The 20,338-nt window shown below is 41.1% G+C and overlaps 2 protein-coding genes across 2 annotated transcripts; one reads left to right on the forward strand and one right to left on the reverse strand.

Moving 5' to 3' along the window:
- The first annotated feature begins 484 nt into the window (after positions 1-484).
- LOC130177909 (GRIP and coiled-coil domain-containing protein 2) lies at positions 485-20,092 on the forward strand. The gene is made up of 24 exons (XM_056389914.1): positions 485-672; positions 1,360-1,422; positions 1,548-1,632; positions 1,734-1,813; positions 1,908-2,012; positions 2,156-2,660; positions 3,150-4,990; positions 5,278-5,341; positions 5,495-5,595; positions 5,907-6,005; positions 6,591-6,710; positions 7,786-7,950; positions 8,056-8,160; positions 8,696-8,858; positions 9,510-9,610; positions 9,837-9,914; positions 10,030-10,167; positions 11,604-11,725; positions 12,461-12,637; positions 12,732-12,940; positions 14,528-14,755; positions 15,113-15,252; positions 17,492-17,693; positions 18,109-20,092. The coding sequence occupies exons 1-24, from the start codon at positions 667-669 to the stop codon at positions 18,180-18,182; spliced, it is 4,971 nt and encodes a 1,656-aa protein (XP_056245889.1). The 5' UTR covers positions 485-666; the 3' UTR covers positions 18,183-20,092.
- tmem223 (transmembrane protein 223) lies at positions 15,757-17,152 on the reverse strand. Its single transcript, XM_056389923.1, has one exon. It carries the CDS (start codon positions 16,953-16,955, stop codon positions 15,894-15,896), a length of 1,062 nt encoding a protein of 353 aa, XP_056245898.1. The 5' UTR covers positions 16,956-17,152; the 3' UTR covers positions 15,757-15,893.
- Positions 20,093-20,338: the final 246 nt, after the last annotated feature.

Below are 20,338 nucleotides of genomic sequence, written 5' to 3' on the forward strand. Positions count from 1 at the left end.
CTATATTGGAATCTTGTTTGGACATCTTTCCCAGGTTTGAGGACTTAATGTGACCTTTTCTTTACTCAGTCATGACCTATGCTATAAGTACAGGTCTGGCACTGTGTTTATGATATTTTTGCCTCTGCTGTAGGGGGTCAGACATACATTGCAATTATGCAAAAGTGATTTAAGACTAATGCTTCTTCGTTAGTACCTGGGGACCACCTGATGTCAAAATGTTGTCAGTTAGATTTTATTATGCAGTTTATTATCAGTATTTCTCATTTCCACAGTAAAAAAAGACGACATTCTTTATTTCTGTGTGACAACTATGTACGTTACAGTAAATTCAATATGCTGCGCACAATTTACATGGGTACAATCTGCAAAAGACTTCCAATGAAATAATGTTTGTTGATTTTGAATAGGTAATCCGGATAAAATATCCTGTTTATCATGTGACGTAAATTGTACTGACGTCACTTGGTTTACGATTGCGGAAGCAAGTCGTAGCTTTAGCTCGTTAACTCCAAACCAAAACAGAAGGGATGTTTTCGTGCTAAATCCCCAAAGGAATCGCAAATCATCTTAGATATTCCTTTGACTCTGTCTGGTGAACTTACCTGTTGTCGCCCTGTGCTTGTCAGACGACTGAGAAGTAGCTAAACGGCCGAACTGACTGAGATGGAGGTAAATGTTCATTTCCGAGGGTTTAGCTTTAGCCGGTCACAACTTAGTAAAGGGTATGTAGCTAGCATCTTCAAGTTAGCTAACGTTAAAATATAATGATGTGCCGTTTATAAAGCTCAAAGCTACTCCCGTTTAATTGCAAAGGGACCGAGCTAGTAAAACTACCAGCAGGTTAAGTTATGTTATGTTTACTAACCGGGATTCATCCCAAACCTTGGTGTGTAAATATGTTGGCAGTCGACAGAGCATAGCAATACTCTAAAGCGTTGACACTAATGTCATATTCCTCTGGTACAACAGGCATGTTTTAACCTTGCCACATGACCATATTCACAAAGTCAGCTTTCCGAAGTGCTTTGCATTGCTCTTCTTAGCCATCCTGAAGAAAGACCGACCATTTTTACAGCAGAAATTTAAATTTCTTATTATTGGTCTGCATATACCGAACTGAAACGTGGCTCCTAATTAAACAGAACATCAAAAAAACGCCTTTGACAACAAGCAGAGCAACATTAAACTTGAGATTTTACAAAGGGAACACTGTGCTGACTGTGACACCAGTCTTTTATCGAGCATGTCCGAAGTCGAGCAGTCAAAAATAATCAAGCAGCACACCTGACAGATCTAATATTCCTTTAGCCTTAGCAGATAAGCTTGTCATTTCTTATTTTCCCTTCGCTGAAACAGGACCCTGGTGGCACGGGAGCGCAGTCTGCAGCTCCATCACCAGCAGGTGCAGCCAAGTCAAAGGTACTGCACTTCAACAAGCACAACACCTATCTATATTTTAAACATTATTGCTCAAAAAGGAAAGCAAATAATTGTACTGTTCTCTAGATTAATGCTCCTCTACTTTCTTTACATTGCATTCTCAGCTGGACACACTGTCCAAAGATGACCTTATCAAGTTTGCCAAGAAGCAGATGGCTGCTATGCAGAAGATGAAGAGCAAGTGTGCAGGTAGGTTTAAATCCTGTTAAAGCTTGTGTTTATGTTTGATACTGTGGCTCTGTGGGCTAATAGTATACAGATATGTAACATGATAATATTTCTTTTATCAGATTTGGAAAAAGAGGTTGAATCCCTCAAACAGCAATCCAAAAACAGTAACAGCAGTTTAGATGACTCCACGCTGATACAGGTTTGTCTGCAGGGCAGCATCTCATCATGTCATCATCGTGTGCTTTAGATATTCATATGTTAACATGCTGTTCTTCATTTTCATAATGCTGAAGGAGCTGACTGAGAGGATGGATGCCTTGCTACTGGAGAAGGCAGAAACTCAGCAAAGTCTTGCACTGTCCCGTAAAGATCTGGAGAGGAATAAGCAGCAAGCCAAGGTGAAAAAAAGAACACATAAGATCTAGTTTTACACTGTGTAAATGGTATATTCCAGTAGATTGTAAGATCTATCCATTGATGCATGTATGTTTGTAATGAAACAGGATCTGTTCGTCATGTGCCTGACTGTAACTTTGTGCAGGATGATCTAGCAGTGCTGAAAGGAGAGCTTGACCGTGTGGTAGAAGACCACCAAAGGAAGATCAAGACTCTAGAGATTAGTATTGAGGAATCCAAAAATAAACACCAAGAAGACGTGGCTTATTTCCAGAAATTACTGAAAGAGCGAGAAGAGAGTGACACGCAGAGGGAGAGTGAAAGAGAGAGGGAGCGCCAAGCTGAACATGCCAGTGCAAAAGAGAGCACAGAAGAAGTCCGCAGTTGCTTAGAAGTTCAGCTGCAAACCCTTCGAGCTGAACTGGAAGAGATCCATGAGCGAAAATCCCAGGAGATTACTGAGCTACAAGAGAGCCACCAAAGGGAGTTGACAGAAGCCCAGCAGGAGGTGGAGAACCTGAAGGAGGATCTGGCTCAGAAAAGTCTTCAGCACGAGGAGGAAATGAGGGCTCTGGAAGAGGATTGCGAGATCGAGAGGGAGCGTCTCCTGTTGCTCCACGAGGAGCTGACGGAGCAGCTCGCTCTCAAAGGTACAACAGCATTGCATTTAAAGACAGAGATCAGAACATTAACCACTGTTTTTGTTACTATGAAAGCCACTTATTCTCTCAAGTAGGCAGTTTCACTTGTTGAAGCAGTGACACAACATGTGATTTAACAGTTACTTTCTTAATGATTTGTGTTTTATTTTTTCATTAATTATTTAAGATACAAATTGTAATATTTATTCACTACAATTTTTATGAAAAAGTCTCCACTAAACCATAATTTTATTTCTTTATATCTCACACCAAAGAGGCAGTAAAACCACGGTTGATATATTTAAGAACATCATTTCCTCTTGATAACAAGTTTTCTGGATTGAATGAAGGAAAGCTAAGTTATTGCATGCTTTAAATTTGGCTGATATTTCAACACCAACATGCTATGTACAATCTTCTGTCTGTGATATAACTAAAGATTTTGAACGTCAGAATAACCTTTTTGAATGCCCATGACCATATTCCTTTTTTTTCCAGACAGCTATCTTCAGGATGTGCAAGAGGAAGATGAGGAACCTGCCCGTGGTTCAGGGATCGCCAAAATGCTGGAGCTGTCTGGCATAAGTCAGGGTGACTCCAGCCACGGTGATGGAGAGGAGACAGAGACCAGCAGATTGAGAGCAGCTTTGGAAGACCTTCAAGCCCAGAACACCATGTTACAGGACGAGCTAACCCTGCTCAGTAATGTGAAGAGTGAGATGGAGGCAGAGCTGGAGAGGGCCAAGGAGGAGTTCCAGATGGAGAGAGAAGAGCTGGAGTTCAAAATCAATGAGCTGCAGTTGACCAGGGAAAGTGCCCCCACTGACCCTGTAATGACTCTTGATCCTGACCAACAAGAGGTCCAAGGAGAATCCAAAGAGTCTGCAGTGAATCTAGAGGAGCAGCAGGAGCTGAACCAGGAGCTGAGGGACCAGTGTGAGACCTTGACCAGGGACAGAGACTCTGCCTTGGCTGAGTGTCAACACATGAGGGAGATACTTCAAGGTGTGGAGACAGAACTGGGTGAGAAGACAAAAGATTTTGTTCTTCAGTACAAAGCCATGAAGGAGCAGGCTACTAATACTGTACAAGAACTCCAAAATAAGATTGAACAAATCAGCCAGGAGAGAGATGGACTGTTGGTGAGGGTCAACGAGGTTACAGAGGAGAAAAACACTCTGATGGAGAATATGACAGACCAGAAGCTGAACCCTGAAGGTTGCCCAGGTGAGGATGAGAAACTCCAGGCATCTGTAGAGGAACAAACAACTTTGGTCTGTGAGTTGAAGCAATCTGTGGAGGAGCTAACCAAGCAGAATGAGGAGATCCTCTCCCAAATGCAAATGAAGGAAAACATGACTCAAGACCTTAAAGAGATGGTAAACACACTGACTGAAGACCGAGACAACATACAATCCCTGCTTCAGATGCGAGAAGAGGAAATGCAAAAGCTGAACCATGAGAGAACAAAAGAATTTGAGAGGCTGCAGGAGGAGAAAGAATCACTTTTGCTGAGAGAAGAGAAAGAGAAGCTGAAAGGCTTGAACAAAGAGAACGAAGATGAAGTGCAGCATCTGAAAGAGGAGAGGGAAAAGGTAGAAGAGAGGCTGAAAGAGGAGGTGGAAAAAAAGCAGGAGATAGTTTCTGCTTTAGAGCTGACTATTAAAGAGCTCTCCACAGAAAAGGCTGACCTCCATCAGAAAGTAGAAGAGGCATCCTCAGGGCTTGTCAAAGCCCAGGAAGAGAATGAGCTTTTGGGCTCCAAGCTTGCAGCCCTGGAGGCTCAGCTGGAGCAGGAGACATCTGAAAAGCATCACCTAGAGGTCAGGTTGAACTCAGTGGCAGAGGAGGCAGAGCAGGCCCGCACGTCCATCAGAGCTCTGGAAGAAAATCAGAATGAAGTACTCAAAAATTCCACAGACGAGGTCGAGGAGCTCCAAGCACGCGTAGATGAGCTAGAAAAAGAGAGGGATCTTTTGAGGAGTAGTCTTGAAGAGGCTCAAGGGGAGAGAAGAACAGAGGACGTGCAAAGGGAGCTCCACGCCCAGATCAAAGACCTGGAACAAGAGAGGAACATGTTGAGAAACAACCTGGAGGAGGTGGTGAAGGACACTGAAGGGCTACAAAAAGATCTGCTGGATATGAAGTCAGTAAGTGAGAAGATTAGTGAGGAGAACCAGAAACTGCAGGCCCAGATTTCTCTGATGACTGAAGAGAAAGAAGAGAAGGAGAAAGGAGAAATGGAAAATATGGAGAAAGAGAAAAGAGAATACAGAGAACAGCTGACGGAGAAAGACTCGCTTATATCTCAGTTGAGGAGCGAGATGGCTGCTCTCCAGGTGGGTGGAGCTCCTGATGTGTCAAGTTCATATTAGAATCGTGTCAGTCCACAAACCATGTGAATTTGATACTTAAAGTTGTGTTGATTTTAATCACTGATCATAATCACAACTAAATGACCATATTTTGTTTTAACTGCCTAATTTACCTCTGTACCTCTGTAGAGGCATTTGGCATTGTTTTTGTTATTTTGTAGGCTAAACTACTCCTTTATTTATTGATGAAATAATATATATTAAGTGACAGATAAGTTAAATGTTCTCTTTTTCTTCGGTCACACTCTTAGGAGTCTGGTGCCCAGCCTGCTTCCTCTGAAGAAACTGTATCCAATGAGATCACAAATAAAATAGGTATGGAGGTCCATGTCCACTTGTCCATTTTAATGAGTAGAATAAACTAATATCTCAAACTGCACATTCTTTAACTAAATATATAATGTTGTTAGTTTGCCTGCTTGTTGAAGCAGGTAGGAAATTATAAATTTTAACTTCTGCTCCCCTCAGCGCTCCTGGAGAAAGGAAACAAGGAAAAGGATGAAAAGATGAACAAAATCAAAGCGGTTGCCGTCAAAGCAAAGAAGGAGCTGGACATCCATAAGAAAGAGGTAGAGAGAAGAAAGACATTTCTAAACAGTTTGTTATCCTTTATTTAACAACATGAACATAGTAAATACACAGGAAATTGCAATGTCACATTGGTTAAACAGTTAGCAGGAAACAGAGAAATGCACAATAAAAGTTGTAAAGTTGCAGAAATATAATGAAATTTTTAACTTTCCCAATCTTCTCATTGTGAAGTGAATATTATCAGAAAGCAGAGTCACATATTCAGGCCACAAGACAGATATAGATGACACTTTTGTCCCTCAATGATTGTACATAGCTCAGTCCATAATTTATTTGATTTTTTTTCCAGGTTGCAACCCTCAAGGAGGAGGTAGAATCACTGAAAGCAGAGAGGGAGAAAGTGAACAGCTCTATGAAAGACATCATCCACGGTGCTGAAGGCTACAAGGTGGGAGAAAATGTACCAGAATATCCTGCTTCACTTCTGTTACTGTATCTTTTTACAGAAATATTGAATGAAAAGTTAAGTGTAATTAACATAATATGTATTAGGAATGCATATTTAAAGTACGTGATTACTTTGATTTCAGATGTAATCCGCAATAGACCACCAATGAAGTTGTAATGGAATCAATATTGCTTAGTGTTTGACATGCCAGAACGTAGACAATGCAGTATTTATGCTGTGGTTTGTTGTAATCTGTCTTTTGTGGTCGATTGCAATTGGCAGTTTTGATCATAAAACATTTGATTAATTCTCTGCATTCCTAACGTTACTAATTGGCAAGTGGAAGAATGCTCTTTTCAAAACAAACTTTGTGTGTGATATTACTCCCGGTGGTCTCCATAAACAGCCCCCAGACTGCACTCTGCTTTCCATGAGAGGAGAAACCACTCTGTTGTGTCTAATGAGAGTTTTGTCCCTTACTCAAATCTAAATGCAGCTGATATCTGAGATGCATAGTTTTTACCTTCTCTGAGCTGTTTCCAGCAGCTTCAAGTGATGAATGAATGTTTGTGTGTGTGTGTGTAGAACCTGCAGATAGATTACGACAGGCAAACAGAGCAACTGGATAAGGAGAGAGAGAAGGTGGAGGCGGCAGAGAGACAGATTGCAGAGCTGACCAAACAACTCAGCAGCACTGTCACACAGGTAACACACACTCAATCACACACGCGCACACACATTACCACTAACAAACACACAAAGTGCTCTCACCCACCAGTAAATCTAAGCAGTGCCTCTTCGTCCAGCAATACATCTCTCCAATACTTATCGCATAACTCAGTTTTCATCTGATTTACAGTGAGTCGTTTTAGCCAGCGACACTTTACCCAGCTATGCTTGACAGCCTTGCACCCACAAATAGCCCATCAGATGTGACTGGGTGAGCTAGGGAGAAATTGTGTTTATATATACTCCTCTCCCCAAGCTCATAACTGTCTCTTTCCAATGAGAGAACAACAGGCAGGTAAATGGAGCGGAGTTTAGCTCCCATCTGCTGTGTGCAAGTGCAACACCATTTTCTGAGACGCAGGTTTATTCTTGTGTTCGCTCATGGGTCTCGAGGGGGGGCGGGCAGACTTGAAGCTAGTCAGGGATCTCAGAGTACGTCTGGACTTCTCTGTATACCAATCATAGTTTCAGTGTTTGGTTGACAGATGATGGGAGGTGGCTGCTGCCGCTGCTGGTTCAGTGTACCTTGCAGAGAAAGTCCACAGAGGCTGCTGCTGTCAGATTTGCATGATTGACTTTCAATTGTGTGTTCATACAGGTTTGGTGCATTTGCCTATATGTGTATTTTCAGATGAAAACCTTGCATCTGTAAAATAGTAACATTTCAAGATTTAAGAAAGACAACTTTTTTCAGTAAGACATCCACCCTTTTTTTGTCCAGAAGGATTGTAAAAGAGTAAGGTTGGAGTTAGGGTTAGGTGAACACTATAAAACCACCAAAACTGATTTTGTAATATAATTTCCAGCTAAAAAGAAATAGCATTTTAGGTAATCAGTAATGAACAACTTGCATCTTAAAGGTGCAGGGTTGATGTACTTTGCTAATAGAGGTTTTAGTTGCTCTTGGGACCCTTCATGTAACCCTTGTTCATTTCACAAATTATCATTACATCACATTCTCTGTATTGGTAACTCCTGTGAAGTTATCATTTCAAGATGTAAGTTTGTCACTTCACAGAGACAGAATTCTGGAGTATTTTTGCTTTTGCAGAAGGAGACACTGAACAGTGAGAAAGAGGACCTGCAGGCTGGTATGGAGACTGCAAGGAGCACATTGAGGCAGCTGGAGGCCCAGAACCAGGAGCTGCAAAGACAGTCAGCCAGTCTGGACAAAGACCTGCTGGCTGAGAGAGTTATGAAAGAACAAAAGATCAAGGTAGAAATAAGGAGACATGGACTCTCTGTAAACAGCTTGTGTACTGAATACGCAGAAAGCTTTTGGCTAACCAAAAACTTCCTTTGTGTTTGCTTGCATGTGCAGGACTTGACATCTGCCATGAAGGAGGTAGAAGAGCTGACAGCCCAGCTCCGCAAGCAGCAGCAGCAGTCTCAGCAGACTGCCCAGGAGCTGGACCAGCTACGCAAGGTACACACACACAGACACACAAATGCTTCTCAGACACAAGCGTGTCTCTGAGGGCCTGTCCAGTCAAGCGACTGGACTGGTGATGGCCGGCCTGCAGCTACAGCAGCACCTCTCAGAGAGAAAGAGAGCAATTCTAGCCCACAGCACAGTGGCTGCTGTTGCTTTTCCATTAGTGGAGACCTACATAGTACAGCAGTGTACACAAACGCTGCCAGGCGGGCTGACTTTGTCATGTGTCTACATTGTTAGTACTGTCCAATAAACATATCATTTTGAGGTTGATATTTTTGAGAGTAAAAGACAGAACATTGGGCACTATAAATTTTTTGGCCCAGAAAAAATATAGATCTTAAATTAGGAAAGATAAGGTTTAGATATGCTAAAAAATCACCTTGCATAATGTTTACCAAATAGGAGAAGATTTAATTGTGTCTGGAAGTGTAATTATGGTTTGAGATAAATGACCTGACTGGCAGCAGGATGGGGTTTTAGCTTTGTTCCCTGCAATGATGTGGTCTGTCTACACTGCCTGTAGGAGGCGCAGCAGAACTCTCTGATGGACATGGAGATGGCCGACTACGAGCGTCTGGTGAAAGAACTCAACACCAAACTCTCAGAGAGAGATGAGCGTGCTGAGGAGCTCAAGACCCAGATAAACACACTCACCCAGAAAGAGGACACACTCAAGCAGGAAATAGGTATGAATGATATGTTCACATTTACACTCACATGCTGACACACAGGTTAATACCCCTACAGTTTCTTTTATGTGGTGCTGTAGAATTATTTAGTAATTGGTAGTAAAAACATGCTAGTTTTAATCACACGGTTGTATCACAGCAGGATTCCACAGAAATGTTTTTTCTGTGGGTTGATTAAACCTAAGACCTAGCTCGCGTAGTACTGTTCAGTTCTGCATTAATGAGATAGTAATGTCTGCTGCAGGTTTTAGGAACATGTCTGCACTCACTGATAGTAAACATCCATTATTCCTGCATTTGCTGTCTACCATGTATGTGAGGGGTCTTACGATGGGAAACACTGTTGCATGTAATTTCCCTCCCTTTCTCTCTCTCTCTCTCTCTCTCTCTCCCTCTTGCTCTCTTTTTCTCTCTTTCTCTCTCTCGCTCTCTCTCTCTCTCTCTCTCTCTCTCCATGTTTCCTGTTGCTACACGGTCAAGCTGTATAATGAAGGCAAAATACTGAAAAAATAAAAATCCTACAGTATGATTTGCACTTAAGCCATTTGATGTGTCTGTCTGTCTGTGTGTGTATGTGTGTATGTATGTGTGTATGTATGTGTGTGTATGTGTGTGTACATGTGTCTGTGCATCTGTACGTGTCTTCAGAGGCTTTGAAGTCCCAGCTAGACCAGGGGGAGGAGAAGACCTCCAAGATGAAACAGCTGCTGGTGAAGACCAAGAAGGACTTGGCTGATGCCAAGAAACAGGTCTGTTTGTGTTGGTGTGTGCGTATGTGTTTGTGTTGTGTGTCCCACCGACTTGCCTACTACATTACTGCCTGATGAATGTAAATAGTGTTATGCAACCATGTGTGGGCGTGATTGTGGATAAGGCCTTGAAGATGTTGGGAGTAGTAAATCATTTGTGTGTTGTTGTGTTTGCATATATGGGTGTATGCATTTAAATTGTCATTTTGTGTGTGCACGAGTGCAGGAGACCTCCCTCATGATGCTGCAGGCCTCTCTGAAAGGAGAGCTAGAGGCTCACCAACAGCAGCTAGAAAGCTCAAAGGTAACACAGGCAGCACTACCCAGCAAAACTTCTCTCTGCTCTCCCTTTTGATGAAATATGGAATTTTTGGTCATAAACAAGTAACATATGAAAGTGCATGTGTTTATGCAATTAGATCGAGGTGTGCGAGTTGATGGCGGAGCGCCATCGTTTGCAGGAGCAGTTGAAGTCCATGCTGGACCAGCAACAAAGAACCAGCAGCTCCCTGCAGCAACGCATCAACAACCTGCAGCAGGAGAGAGACGCTGCTAAGGTACATTTACATTTTTTTAACTGTTTATCCAGGTTTAACCGACTCTCTCCATCAACATAGTGTTCATATACACTCAAATAGCTCCACCAGAGAGGGGTGAGAGTGAAGTCCATTTCACAATGACACATAAGCAGTAACTTTCAAGGTGCTAAAGTCAAATGAGACATTTCCAACTTTGATGAATTTAACCGCAGGCTGCACCAGCTCAAGATTTTTTTTTTTTTTTTTTTTAAGTTTTGATTAATCATTTATTTAATTTAAATGTTGTCCAAACTGACAACTTGTAATTGCTTTTTGTGTGACCAACAGTCCAAAATCCAATGATATATTATTTATAGTAATATAAACCAGAATGAAGTAGCAAATTCTCCTTTTGGAAAGCTGAAACCAGTGGATGTTTTTGCCTAATGAACGACTTAAGCAGTCAGTCGTTACAATTGTTTTTGTCAAGTAATTTTCTGTCAAACAACTAACTGATTAATCAGCAGCTTGTTTCAGCACCAATGTGGTGTGACTGGCCACAGAACATGAGGTTGAGAAAATGATCAAATATGGTGCCATTGATTTGTATTGTGTTAAACTTTTAAGTTTTTCACTTAATTTGCCCATTTATATCAGCAAGAGTCTTGTAATGTGGGTGTAATTCACTCTCTGTTCTCCACTGTTCTTTTCCTCTCACTCGTCTTTCTTTTTTCCTCTGTTTTCTTCCATTAGACCTTTTATTATTCTGCCTTTGCAGTTTTTAATCTTTCCCTCATCTCCTTCCTGTCCTCCCTCATCACCTTGTTAAACCAGCTCAACACTATAGACTGAGATATTCATATGGATTTTTAAATTGTGTGTGAATGTCATTAAGGAGAAGTGTGTGAATGAAGAATATCACTATGTGGGAAAGATGGCTGAAAAGATTAGGTATGCACATTCAGTAAAAGACCTTATTTGAGAATTGTCACAAGCTGAAGCACAAGCATTACGGAGATAAAAAGTGTTTTCAGGTTCAAATTGACTTTTTTATTCACATTTACCTAATGGTGTTTTTCCAGAGAGAGAGGTACATTGTGCCAGTACAGTGAGTTTGAGTGCAGCAGACTAAAAAAAGAGTACTTTGAGAAAATTTAATGAAGGGAATATGACTAAGAGGGTTGATGACTCGCACATTTGAAACATCATCGGTGAGAAAATGAAGTTACCAGTTCACTGTTTTTTTCCTTGGGTTTGAGGTTGAATAATATTTAAGATCATAACCATGAAATGAGGCAAAACTCTAGTATTTTTTATTTATTGTCCAACAGAAATGACAACCACAAATCTGCTCATCTCACAGCCTGTCAAACTCTTTGTAGTTTTATTTCCCCTTTGAGAGAGCTGAACAGTTAAATCAGCAGTAAACATCTTATTTATCGCATATCTCTGCTTTACCTTTGTGTTGTTTCCAGGACGAGCTTGTGGCAACAACAGGCGAGTTTGAGAGTTACAAGGTGCGAGTTCACAATGTGCTCAAACAGCAGAAGAGCAAAACCACCGCTCAGAGTGAAGGAGACTCTGGCAAACTAGAGAGGTAAGGACAACACCTGTATGACAGTCTTGTACAACAGGAAGATGCAGGAAGATAATCAGAAAATGTAGCTGTGAATTGTGTCCTGCTAGTGTTCAGTGAATGTAATCTACAGAAGACAGTTACACATTTTGTTGCATTGGTTCTGTACTCGCACACAATGTACTAGCACATTGGATTTGAAACGAAACTAACTCAGAGGGTGAAGTGCTGATGCTCAGTTTTAATATGAGGGTGTTCACATTCATATTTTCTGTACAGTAGAGCAATTATAACCCTGTCACTGTGCTGTTGCTGTTGCACTGTTCAAAATTGAGAGGATTATTTATAAGTAAGGCAGCTTCTCTGACATCAGTCACCCTCAAACACCCTTAAAGCTGCGAAACCTGCTGACAAATACACAGCCAGGGAAGTACCTAATACAGGTTGAGTTAATAGCTAGTAATGTAAGAAATGGTAATAAATATTTTAAAACTATAGAAAAAAAACTGCAGTCCAGATATTTTTGAACCAAAAAAAAAGAAATGATCACTGTATAACTTTTGCATATTGTGTAATACAAGTAAAAGCTGTTTGCAATATCAGTGCTGGGATCAGGTCTGATAACACGGCTTGGTCTTTTAAATTGCAGGCACAAACTCAATGAACCATTTTAAAGTGAATACTAATTTAGTAATACGTGTCAGTCAATGCTGCAAGAGTGATGTGAATGTAATGAATGCGATGGTTGTTCGGCAGGGAGCAGTTGTCCTCTCAGGTAGAACAGCTGAGGTCCAGGCTGGCAGAAAGCCAACAGAGCCTCCAGAGCAACACAGCAGAGCTGCAGCAGCTCCAGACTGAACACGACACTCTGCTGGAGAGACACAATAAAATCCTCCAGGAAACTGTTAGCAAGGAGGCAGAACTCCGTGAGAGGTGAGCTGGCAAGGCTTAAGGTTTGCCATTATTGCTTATTCTTCAATCTCTAACCTCTTCCTTTAATTTCCCTTCACAATGTCTCCACCTCCAGGCTGCTGTCACTGCAGTCGGAAAACGTGGCTCTGCGGTCCGACCTGTCCCAGGCTCAGGCTGACCTGTCGTCGCAGGTCGAGGCCCAGCGCCAGACTTACAGGGAGCAGCTGAGAAAGCTGCAGGATGACCACCGGGCCACCGTGGAGACCCTGCAAAGCCAGCTGACCCGTGTTGAGGAGCAACTCTTCAACCTGCAGAGCCAGAACAGTAAGCATGCTGGCAAATCATAATCATAATCCATTCAAATTTATTAGGCAGAAAGGACTTGATTCTGTATATGAAGTAGCAGTTGAAAAGGGTGAGGTAACACATTTACATTTTATATCACTAAATATCAGAACAATTGAAAAAAGTTCAAACAAATAGCAAAAGGCTCAAGGAGTGAATAAGTGGATCGTATGAAGAGATCTATCAAAGCAGCAAGTGTTGAGTTGAGTATTGAAGTTTTCTATCGTGTTTAGTCTTGTCTTCTATGAGAGGAATGATGAGAGAGAGAACAGATAAAGTCTTGGTGTGTTTATCAGTGGAGCAGCACTGGAAGCTCATTCATCACCTCCCACACAGCTGCCCTCTGGAGTCAAACAGCAAATACACACATAGTAATGACTAGGAAAGGCAAGTGCATGTGCGCGCGAGTGTCTCTTCTCTGTCAGTTCAGCACGGCCAGGTGTTGGTGAGGCTCCTCAGCTTTATTCCCGCCTCTCAGTGTGGCAAACCGCTCACTGTGGCATCTGGACAGACTCATCATTAGTGGCTCACAAATGCACGCCAGGATTAGTCCGATATATAGGGCCGATATCAGCCTTTATTGAAAGTTATAGTTGAGCCTTTTTACCACTTTATTGGGATTTAATTGGGCCTTAATGGCTGTTAAAGTGCAGAAGGGTTCAACATCAGTTTGTTTCATACCATGTCTTATTAACAGTGAGCTCTCAGCGTCCCAGTGAGGCTTTCCCTATGGACCTTTATTTCTAAGCCCAAATCAGACTACAGAACCCAGTCACACTTTTTATTCACACTCAGAAAAAACTGACATATGCATTTAGCAGGACTTGATCATCTTGGTCATCTCACTCAGCTGTGTGGGGAGAGGGAGCAGAGTAGCCGACTGGAGGGGGGAAGGTCAGGGGACTGGTTGGGAGTCTGGCCTCTTGGTTCAGTTTCAGGTTCATTAATCACAATCCTCTCTTCTGTCCACCCACTCCGTCATGCACCCCATCCTTCCCCTCAACCTTCTCTTCACACTCATCATTGTTTATTCCAGCTCAGCTGGTTAACAGAAGAATGTGTCTGGTGCCCCCTCATGTCACAGTGAAGTAGGACACTGACTCACAGCTTGGTGGGAAATTTAGTAGGAATTCATAGTCAAGGATTGCGCATACTGCTGAAGCATGAAGAGTCCAGATGTGCTCTTTAATAAATTTAAGTTGCCTTCACATGTTTTAGACTTGTTTGACCTCTTGTCTGACACATAAAAGCACTTCATGGTGAAGCCATGATAGTTAATGTAATCAGAGCATGGCAAAATTAACACATTACCACATGCACCAAAACACCAAAGCGAATTCTTTGTATGTTGGCAATAGACCAGTTTAGAATTCTGATTCTGATTACATATTGAATTGGAAGATAATCTGTAATTTTATCCAGTTTTAAAGGTAATCCTAGTTTATGTAACCCACTCTTAACTGACAATAGCTGTATTTTTAAATGTAATTGTCTGTTGCTTGTGAACCTCATTCTCTACTTTTTGACAAAATCTTTTTCTTCTATGAACCTTACGCCCTCTTTCAGGTGCAGTGTCGGTCCAGACCAGCCGTAAACCTCTGGCATCAGACCTTCAGCGGAGAAACACAGATCAAAACCAGGCAGGGCTGGGACTAGTGGCCCTCAGCGACCTTCAGTCTATGGCCAGGGAAGAGGGTGAGGGTATGGAGACCACTGAGACTGAGAGCCCCTCTCCTGCACTTACACCCCTACCCTCTCTGGAGCAGCTTCTCACATCTCCAGATCCCAAACAAGGTGTGTTTAACAGCAGAGCTGCAACATGAACAGTATGTAATCTAAAAAAAATCTTGCAATGAAAAACAGCCATCATTCTGTTTGGGTCAAAGAATGGAAATTTAGTAAGTCAAAATTCTACTTCACTATACACTGTTGGGATTGTTATTCATTTTTTAATGTATCTATTTTTGTGGGAGCATGATAGTATAGTCCAGAAAAAAACAGCATATTCTATCTATGACAGTGAGTCACGCAATCATCCACACTATGTTAAAAAAAAACATATTAGTACATGAGGCAAACACTTGGCTTCTATACCCAGAAACTTGTCATAGCATGATCTTTACTTGTGTGTGTCTTTGCTTTCACTTCTAGAGCCATTTGTGTGGACAGTGGAGCCTACTAAAGAAGAGCTAAATCAAAAGCTGACCACAGCCACCCGCAGCATGGAGCATATGAACAGCCTACTGCATGAAACTGAGGCCACAAATGCAGTTCTCATGGAGCAGATCACTGTATGTATATGTACACAAACACACACATGCAGAAAGCACAGACGTTAATCAGTTTACTTTCACAATATTTTGTTCTAAACGTTAATTTAACTTGATTAATTAAATTTCAAATTAATTCAATCAATTTTAAATATGAAACACACTTAAATGGATTTCATAAATATAATTTTAAAATCTCTCTCTAAAAAACTGTTTCATTCTGACAGTTTGGGCTCCAACTAACAATTGCTGCTCAAATTTACTGTCGCCTAATCTGACATCTTCAAATTTCTTGTTTTGTGCAACCAACAGTCCAAACTGACAGCTATTCAATTAAATATCACATGACAAGAAACACTGCAATTCCTTACAATTAGAACTGGATCCAGAGAATGTTTGATATTTCTACTTGATGAATGATAAATTCATTGATTGTCCAAATAACTTGACTAACTTTTACTGCTCTAAACAGTGTCAACACAATAGATGTGTACTAGGTAGAAATGAACCCAAACCAGTCTATACTCTTGGTCTTATAGATTTTATTTCAGTGAAGAGAATCAATCAAACATAAACCGACATGCCATAGTTGTGTTAAATCAGATCTTCTGACCAGTCATCCATTGGTTTTTGGTGCCCAACACAATTTTGGAAACCCCATCTTAAACTGGCCGGTATGCCCCAACAGTGATGTCAAACAGCCTAGCGTTGTTCAGGGTCCCCTCTTTGTCCAAGAGATAGTAGAACTTGTGTCCTTTGACCCTGAGGGGGATGAATGAGGGGGACTCATGTCTGTGAGCGTGACAGGCTACCTCAGACAGTGGGACTGTTATTCTCTGGCCTCGGCTTGGTCCCAAAGGTGACTGCGTGCAAACTGTCACCATCCTCCCCCCTTGATGTAAAACCACCTGGCTTACAGAGCGACGACAAAACAGAATCCCGAGGCCGACTATCCCTGCTCCTATTGCCAGGCATCCCAGCGTGAAGCCGTACCTCCAGGTGTTTGACCCCAGGTTCATCTCAAAACTCCACATCCCAGCCAGCCCGGTGGTAGTGGTTGTGGTGGACACCTTGGCTTTCCCTGTATCTGTGGCGCCCCTCGTGTTTCTGAGCTCAGTGTAAGCGAAGTGAGCCATGTACGTCCAGAAGAGAAACTGTCCGCCGCAGAAGACCGAGAGGAGTCGGAAGAAGCGGGTCCTGTCGTGCTCGAATAGGGTGACATCTTTGGAGGGCTGGGTGGAAGTGGAGAGGCTGCGGCGGGCTGACAGCTGCCTGTGATCGGCACCACGGCGGCTTGTGAGGACGAATATCCTGCTGCACAGTCCCGAAACACATGTGACCCGGTTGGACAGGCCGCTGCTCGGTGAAGTCTGTGAAGACATGGACGCGTTTCGAAAGGCACTGACTTTGTGCTGAACATTAACGAGTCGAAACTGTCTGGAGTAAAACTCCAACACCCCGTTCAGCAGACGCTCTACGCCCATCTTTAAAATGTTTTTTCCACACCTAAATGGACAACTAACACAGTATACGTTCAGAATAATTTGACATGACAGGCTTTTTAATGTCTCTCTCCCAACACACTTGACAGTTCTTTCTAAGGGAGCGCCGCCATAGTAGCTAAATGTGACGTAAGCTGTTACACTACGGAAAGCAGCGATGATCAAAATTACTATCGCCTGTTTAAAAGAGAAACGCGAAATACGTACAACCAACAAAAACATTTGGATTTCAAATTCTGTTTTTAATGACAGTTAAAGAATATGTTTTTATGTATAATAACACACAATAATCAGTTTGCATTGTATACAAAGAAAGAAGAAAATGTCTGTACCCTGTTTGGTCTTTCTAAAATAATTTCACTCTCTCTTGATTGAAGCGTATTGCTTACTAAATTTTTTTCACAGCCGATATTTTTACATTTCACAGATGGGAAAGCACATGTGTCAGCAATAACATAAATGATGAATGTGTACCATCTTCTTTTGCCAGTGCAGGCTGGTTCAGTAGCATGTCTTTCTGGTTCCCTTAACTTGAACGGAGCCAGCTTTGATGTAATTAGTTACACCCATATCTCTGCTGCTATGACAAGTAAAATGTTCACTGAAAAAGGTCTATTGCCCCAAAAAATATATCTTGTCTAAACTAGTAAGAGATATGCAGGTTTATTGGAAGCTAACAATGTTGGATAAAGGGGAATTTATCAAATCTTAGGTCTTTTTTAATTTATTTCATATTGCTGGTATTTTTCACCTGCTAGTTGTTGAAGAGTGAAGTACGTCGTCTAGAACGAAACCAGGAGAGGGAGAAGAGCGTGGCCAACCTGGAGTATCTGAAGAATGTCCTGCTGCAATTCATCTTCCTGCAATCTGGCAGTGAGAGGCAGGCGCTCCTGCCCGTTATTCACACAATGCTGCAGCTCAGTCCAGAGGAGAAAAGCAAACTGGCTGCCATTGCACAAGGTATAGTATGTAGTATGTAGTATTTGAGTGCACATAGTACACACTGTACTATGTGCACCCAAATGTGTCATAAAAACCTGTGTCATATTGCTAAAAAGATTTATTGTGTAACATATAAACTAAAATACACACAAAATATAGCAGTACTGGTTAAAAATATGCTAGCAACCTGAGCGCTGACCAAACTGCTTATAAACTCTAGGTTTGTCTCCGCAATGCTGTCAACATTCACACACAGACTCAAACACCCTATACATTATTAATTGATTATGCAATAACTTTTATAGACACATACACCTACCTTTTGTTAATTCAAACAAAAATTATTTTGTTGGTTTTTTGTCTCCAGGTCTTGAAGTGCTATAGTATATAGTATCCATAATGTCTTACCTGGTGTTCTTGGCTCTTTGTGTAGGTGAGGAGGAGGGGTCCGGAAATCGGGGCTCAGGCTGGACCTCCTATCTCCATAGCTGGTCTGGAATCAGATAGACTTGATAACTAAATCTTGATAACTAACAACAAAAACACTGGGAGCACATGCTAAGATGTTACTGGGCCTTTTTTTCTGTGATAAACCTGTACTGAGCAGTGATGCTGTATATTCAAAGCAGTGGCAAATGAATGGGAGATAACCTGGGGCATTTACAAAATTTTTGTGACACAATAGAAAGGACCAAGGAATGTGCCGGGAAAGAATGAGTAGGTATTGGGTAGAGTTAAAACCAAAACATTTGAGATGAATATTGATTGAATTAAAAGTGCAATAGGTATATTAGTCTCTTACCAATGAATGTTAACTGTGATCTGGTTCTGTCTTCCATATTCTTACTATTGAAATGTACTTGTATTTATAATAACATTTACTGGACATGATTACACTTCCTTGAAGTGGAGCTCATAAGGCATTATAAAGCATCATTATCACAATGAGAGTATTGTGAATGGATATAACACATTGGGTATATCCTGTTGTAAGAATAACATTGTATAATACATATGATGTGCACAAATTATAACTGAGGAATTAATCAAGGGCATAACTGTAGTTAATGGCATAATGTAACGTGAATATGATATTCAGATCTATGATAACTTTGCAAGAAAATTTTACTTACTTCTACTGGGCTTGTACTGGGTAGCACAGCACAATTGAAGGACTTTACTGGTGTTTTAGCTCTTTTGGTACAAATAATACACCTGCTTTACATTTCTTCCAACTGCTTTTAAGGGCATATTTGCGTGTTATAGACGTGAATGTGTTTTCACTACCTAAGAGGCAGCCACCTTTTCCTTTTATTGCAGTATGAAAATTAACAGCAAACTTGCTCAGTACCTCATTGTTTAAAATCATCTCTGCTTTTCCTTTTTACTAATTTTGTCTGGGCGGTAAAAAAAAAACCCATTAAGAAACTTTCACTGCTTTAGAAAACAATCAATTAAAATCTTATAGTAATTCTATCAAAATACTTGTACTCTGTATACTGTACTCGAGTACAAAGAAGTGCATATCTAACATTCTCAGGTTCACCTGATCTAGATGACTGAGCAATATCATATTTAGTGTATTTGCACTTCTTCTGATGGATTTTGCAGTTGTTCACTAATGCCTCAAATCTGAAGTCAGAAGCAGTTAAAACTTTCATTTATGTTGTGTGGGTTGTGGGTTATCATATCCTGTAGTGATGGATGGTTTTTGTTTTTGTTTCTGTGTATTTTGTTGTTATGGTTTGTTTTGGTTGTTATTATTTAATACCAAACTATTATATTCAAGGTTTCCATTTCTGTTATGGGAATCCTTTCTGGTTTTGTTGCTTGTTGTGCTGCTGTTAAATCTCTGAACATGAGAGATTTGTTGCAACGCCATCTGAAGACAGCTGTCTTGTTGAAGGACAGTTCCCATGACAGCAAGCACATCCCCCCTGCTTAAGTGACCTTGAGCATGACTCCCTAGCAGACCCATGGGTGCTGCTTTTTACAGTGTCTCATCATGACCTCTGACCTCCCTGTTGAGATGGGAGTGGGTGGGACATAATTTGCACAGAAGCCCCCCTTCCCCTAAAATACACATCCACACAGTTTAACATTTTGCTCAAGTCTTACCGGTGATGAAGCTAATTGGCCTGTTTGTTTTCTCATTCCAGTGGCAGCTTTTTTTGTGATTGCTTCAGTGTGAGTGAATGTATTTTTATCCAAGGCTTTTATATTTATGACAGTTAATGTCAGCATAAACTATGAGAGATTACCGTAACTATAAAATATTATCTGTACAAGAGTGAATGGGCATCTACTAGCAGTAAGTTTCTGCTAAAAACTTAATTTACGTGAAACAGAGAGAGTTCTGGGTTTTTCTGGTTTATTTCTAACTGTAAACGAAAAATAAAGTCAACATGGATGAGAAAGTTTCCAGTTACTTTGTAATGCACTTCGATATTTAACGTTGTATATACAGATCATAAAAGCCATCATTAGCCAGATGTTCATTTTAAACAAATATGAATTACTAGATATTTAACAGAAGGGGCTACAGGATAAACATAAAAACACAAGTGTTCATATTCCCTCTTCAGGTCTACAGACTTGTAAAGTCATGGCTTTCTTGCTGGACAAATCTGTGAGGGAGACCAATTTTCTCATTTTCAGTCTCA

This window comes from Seriola aureovittata, chromosome 11 (genome assembly GCF_021018895.1).
Source record: "Seriola aureovittata isolate HTS-2021-v1 ecotype China chromosome 11, ASM2101889v1, whole genome shotgun sequence".
Lineage (NCBI taxonomy): Eukaryota > Metazoa > Chordata > Actinopteri > Carangiformes > Carangidae > Seriola > Seriola aureovittata.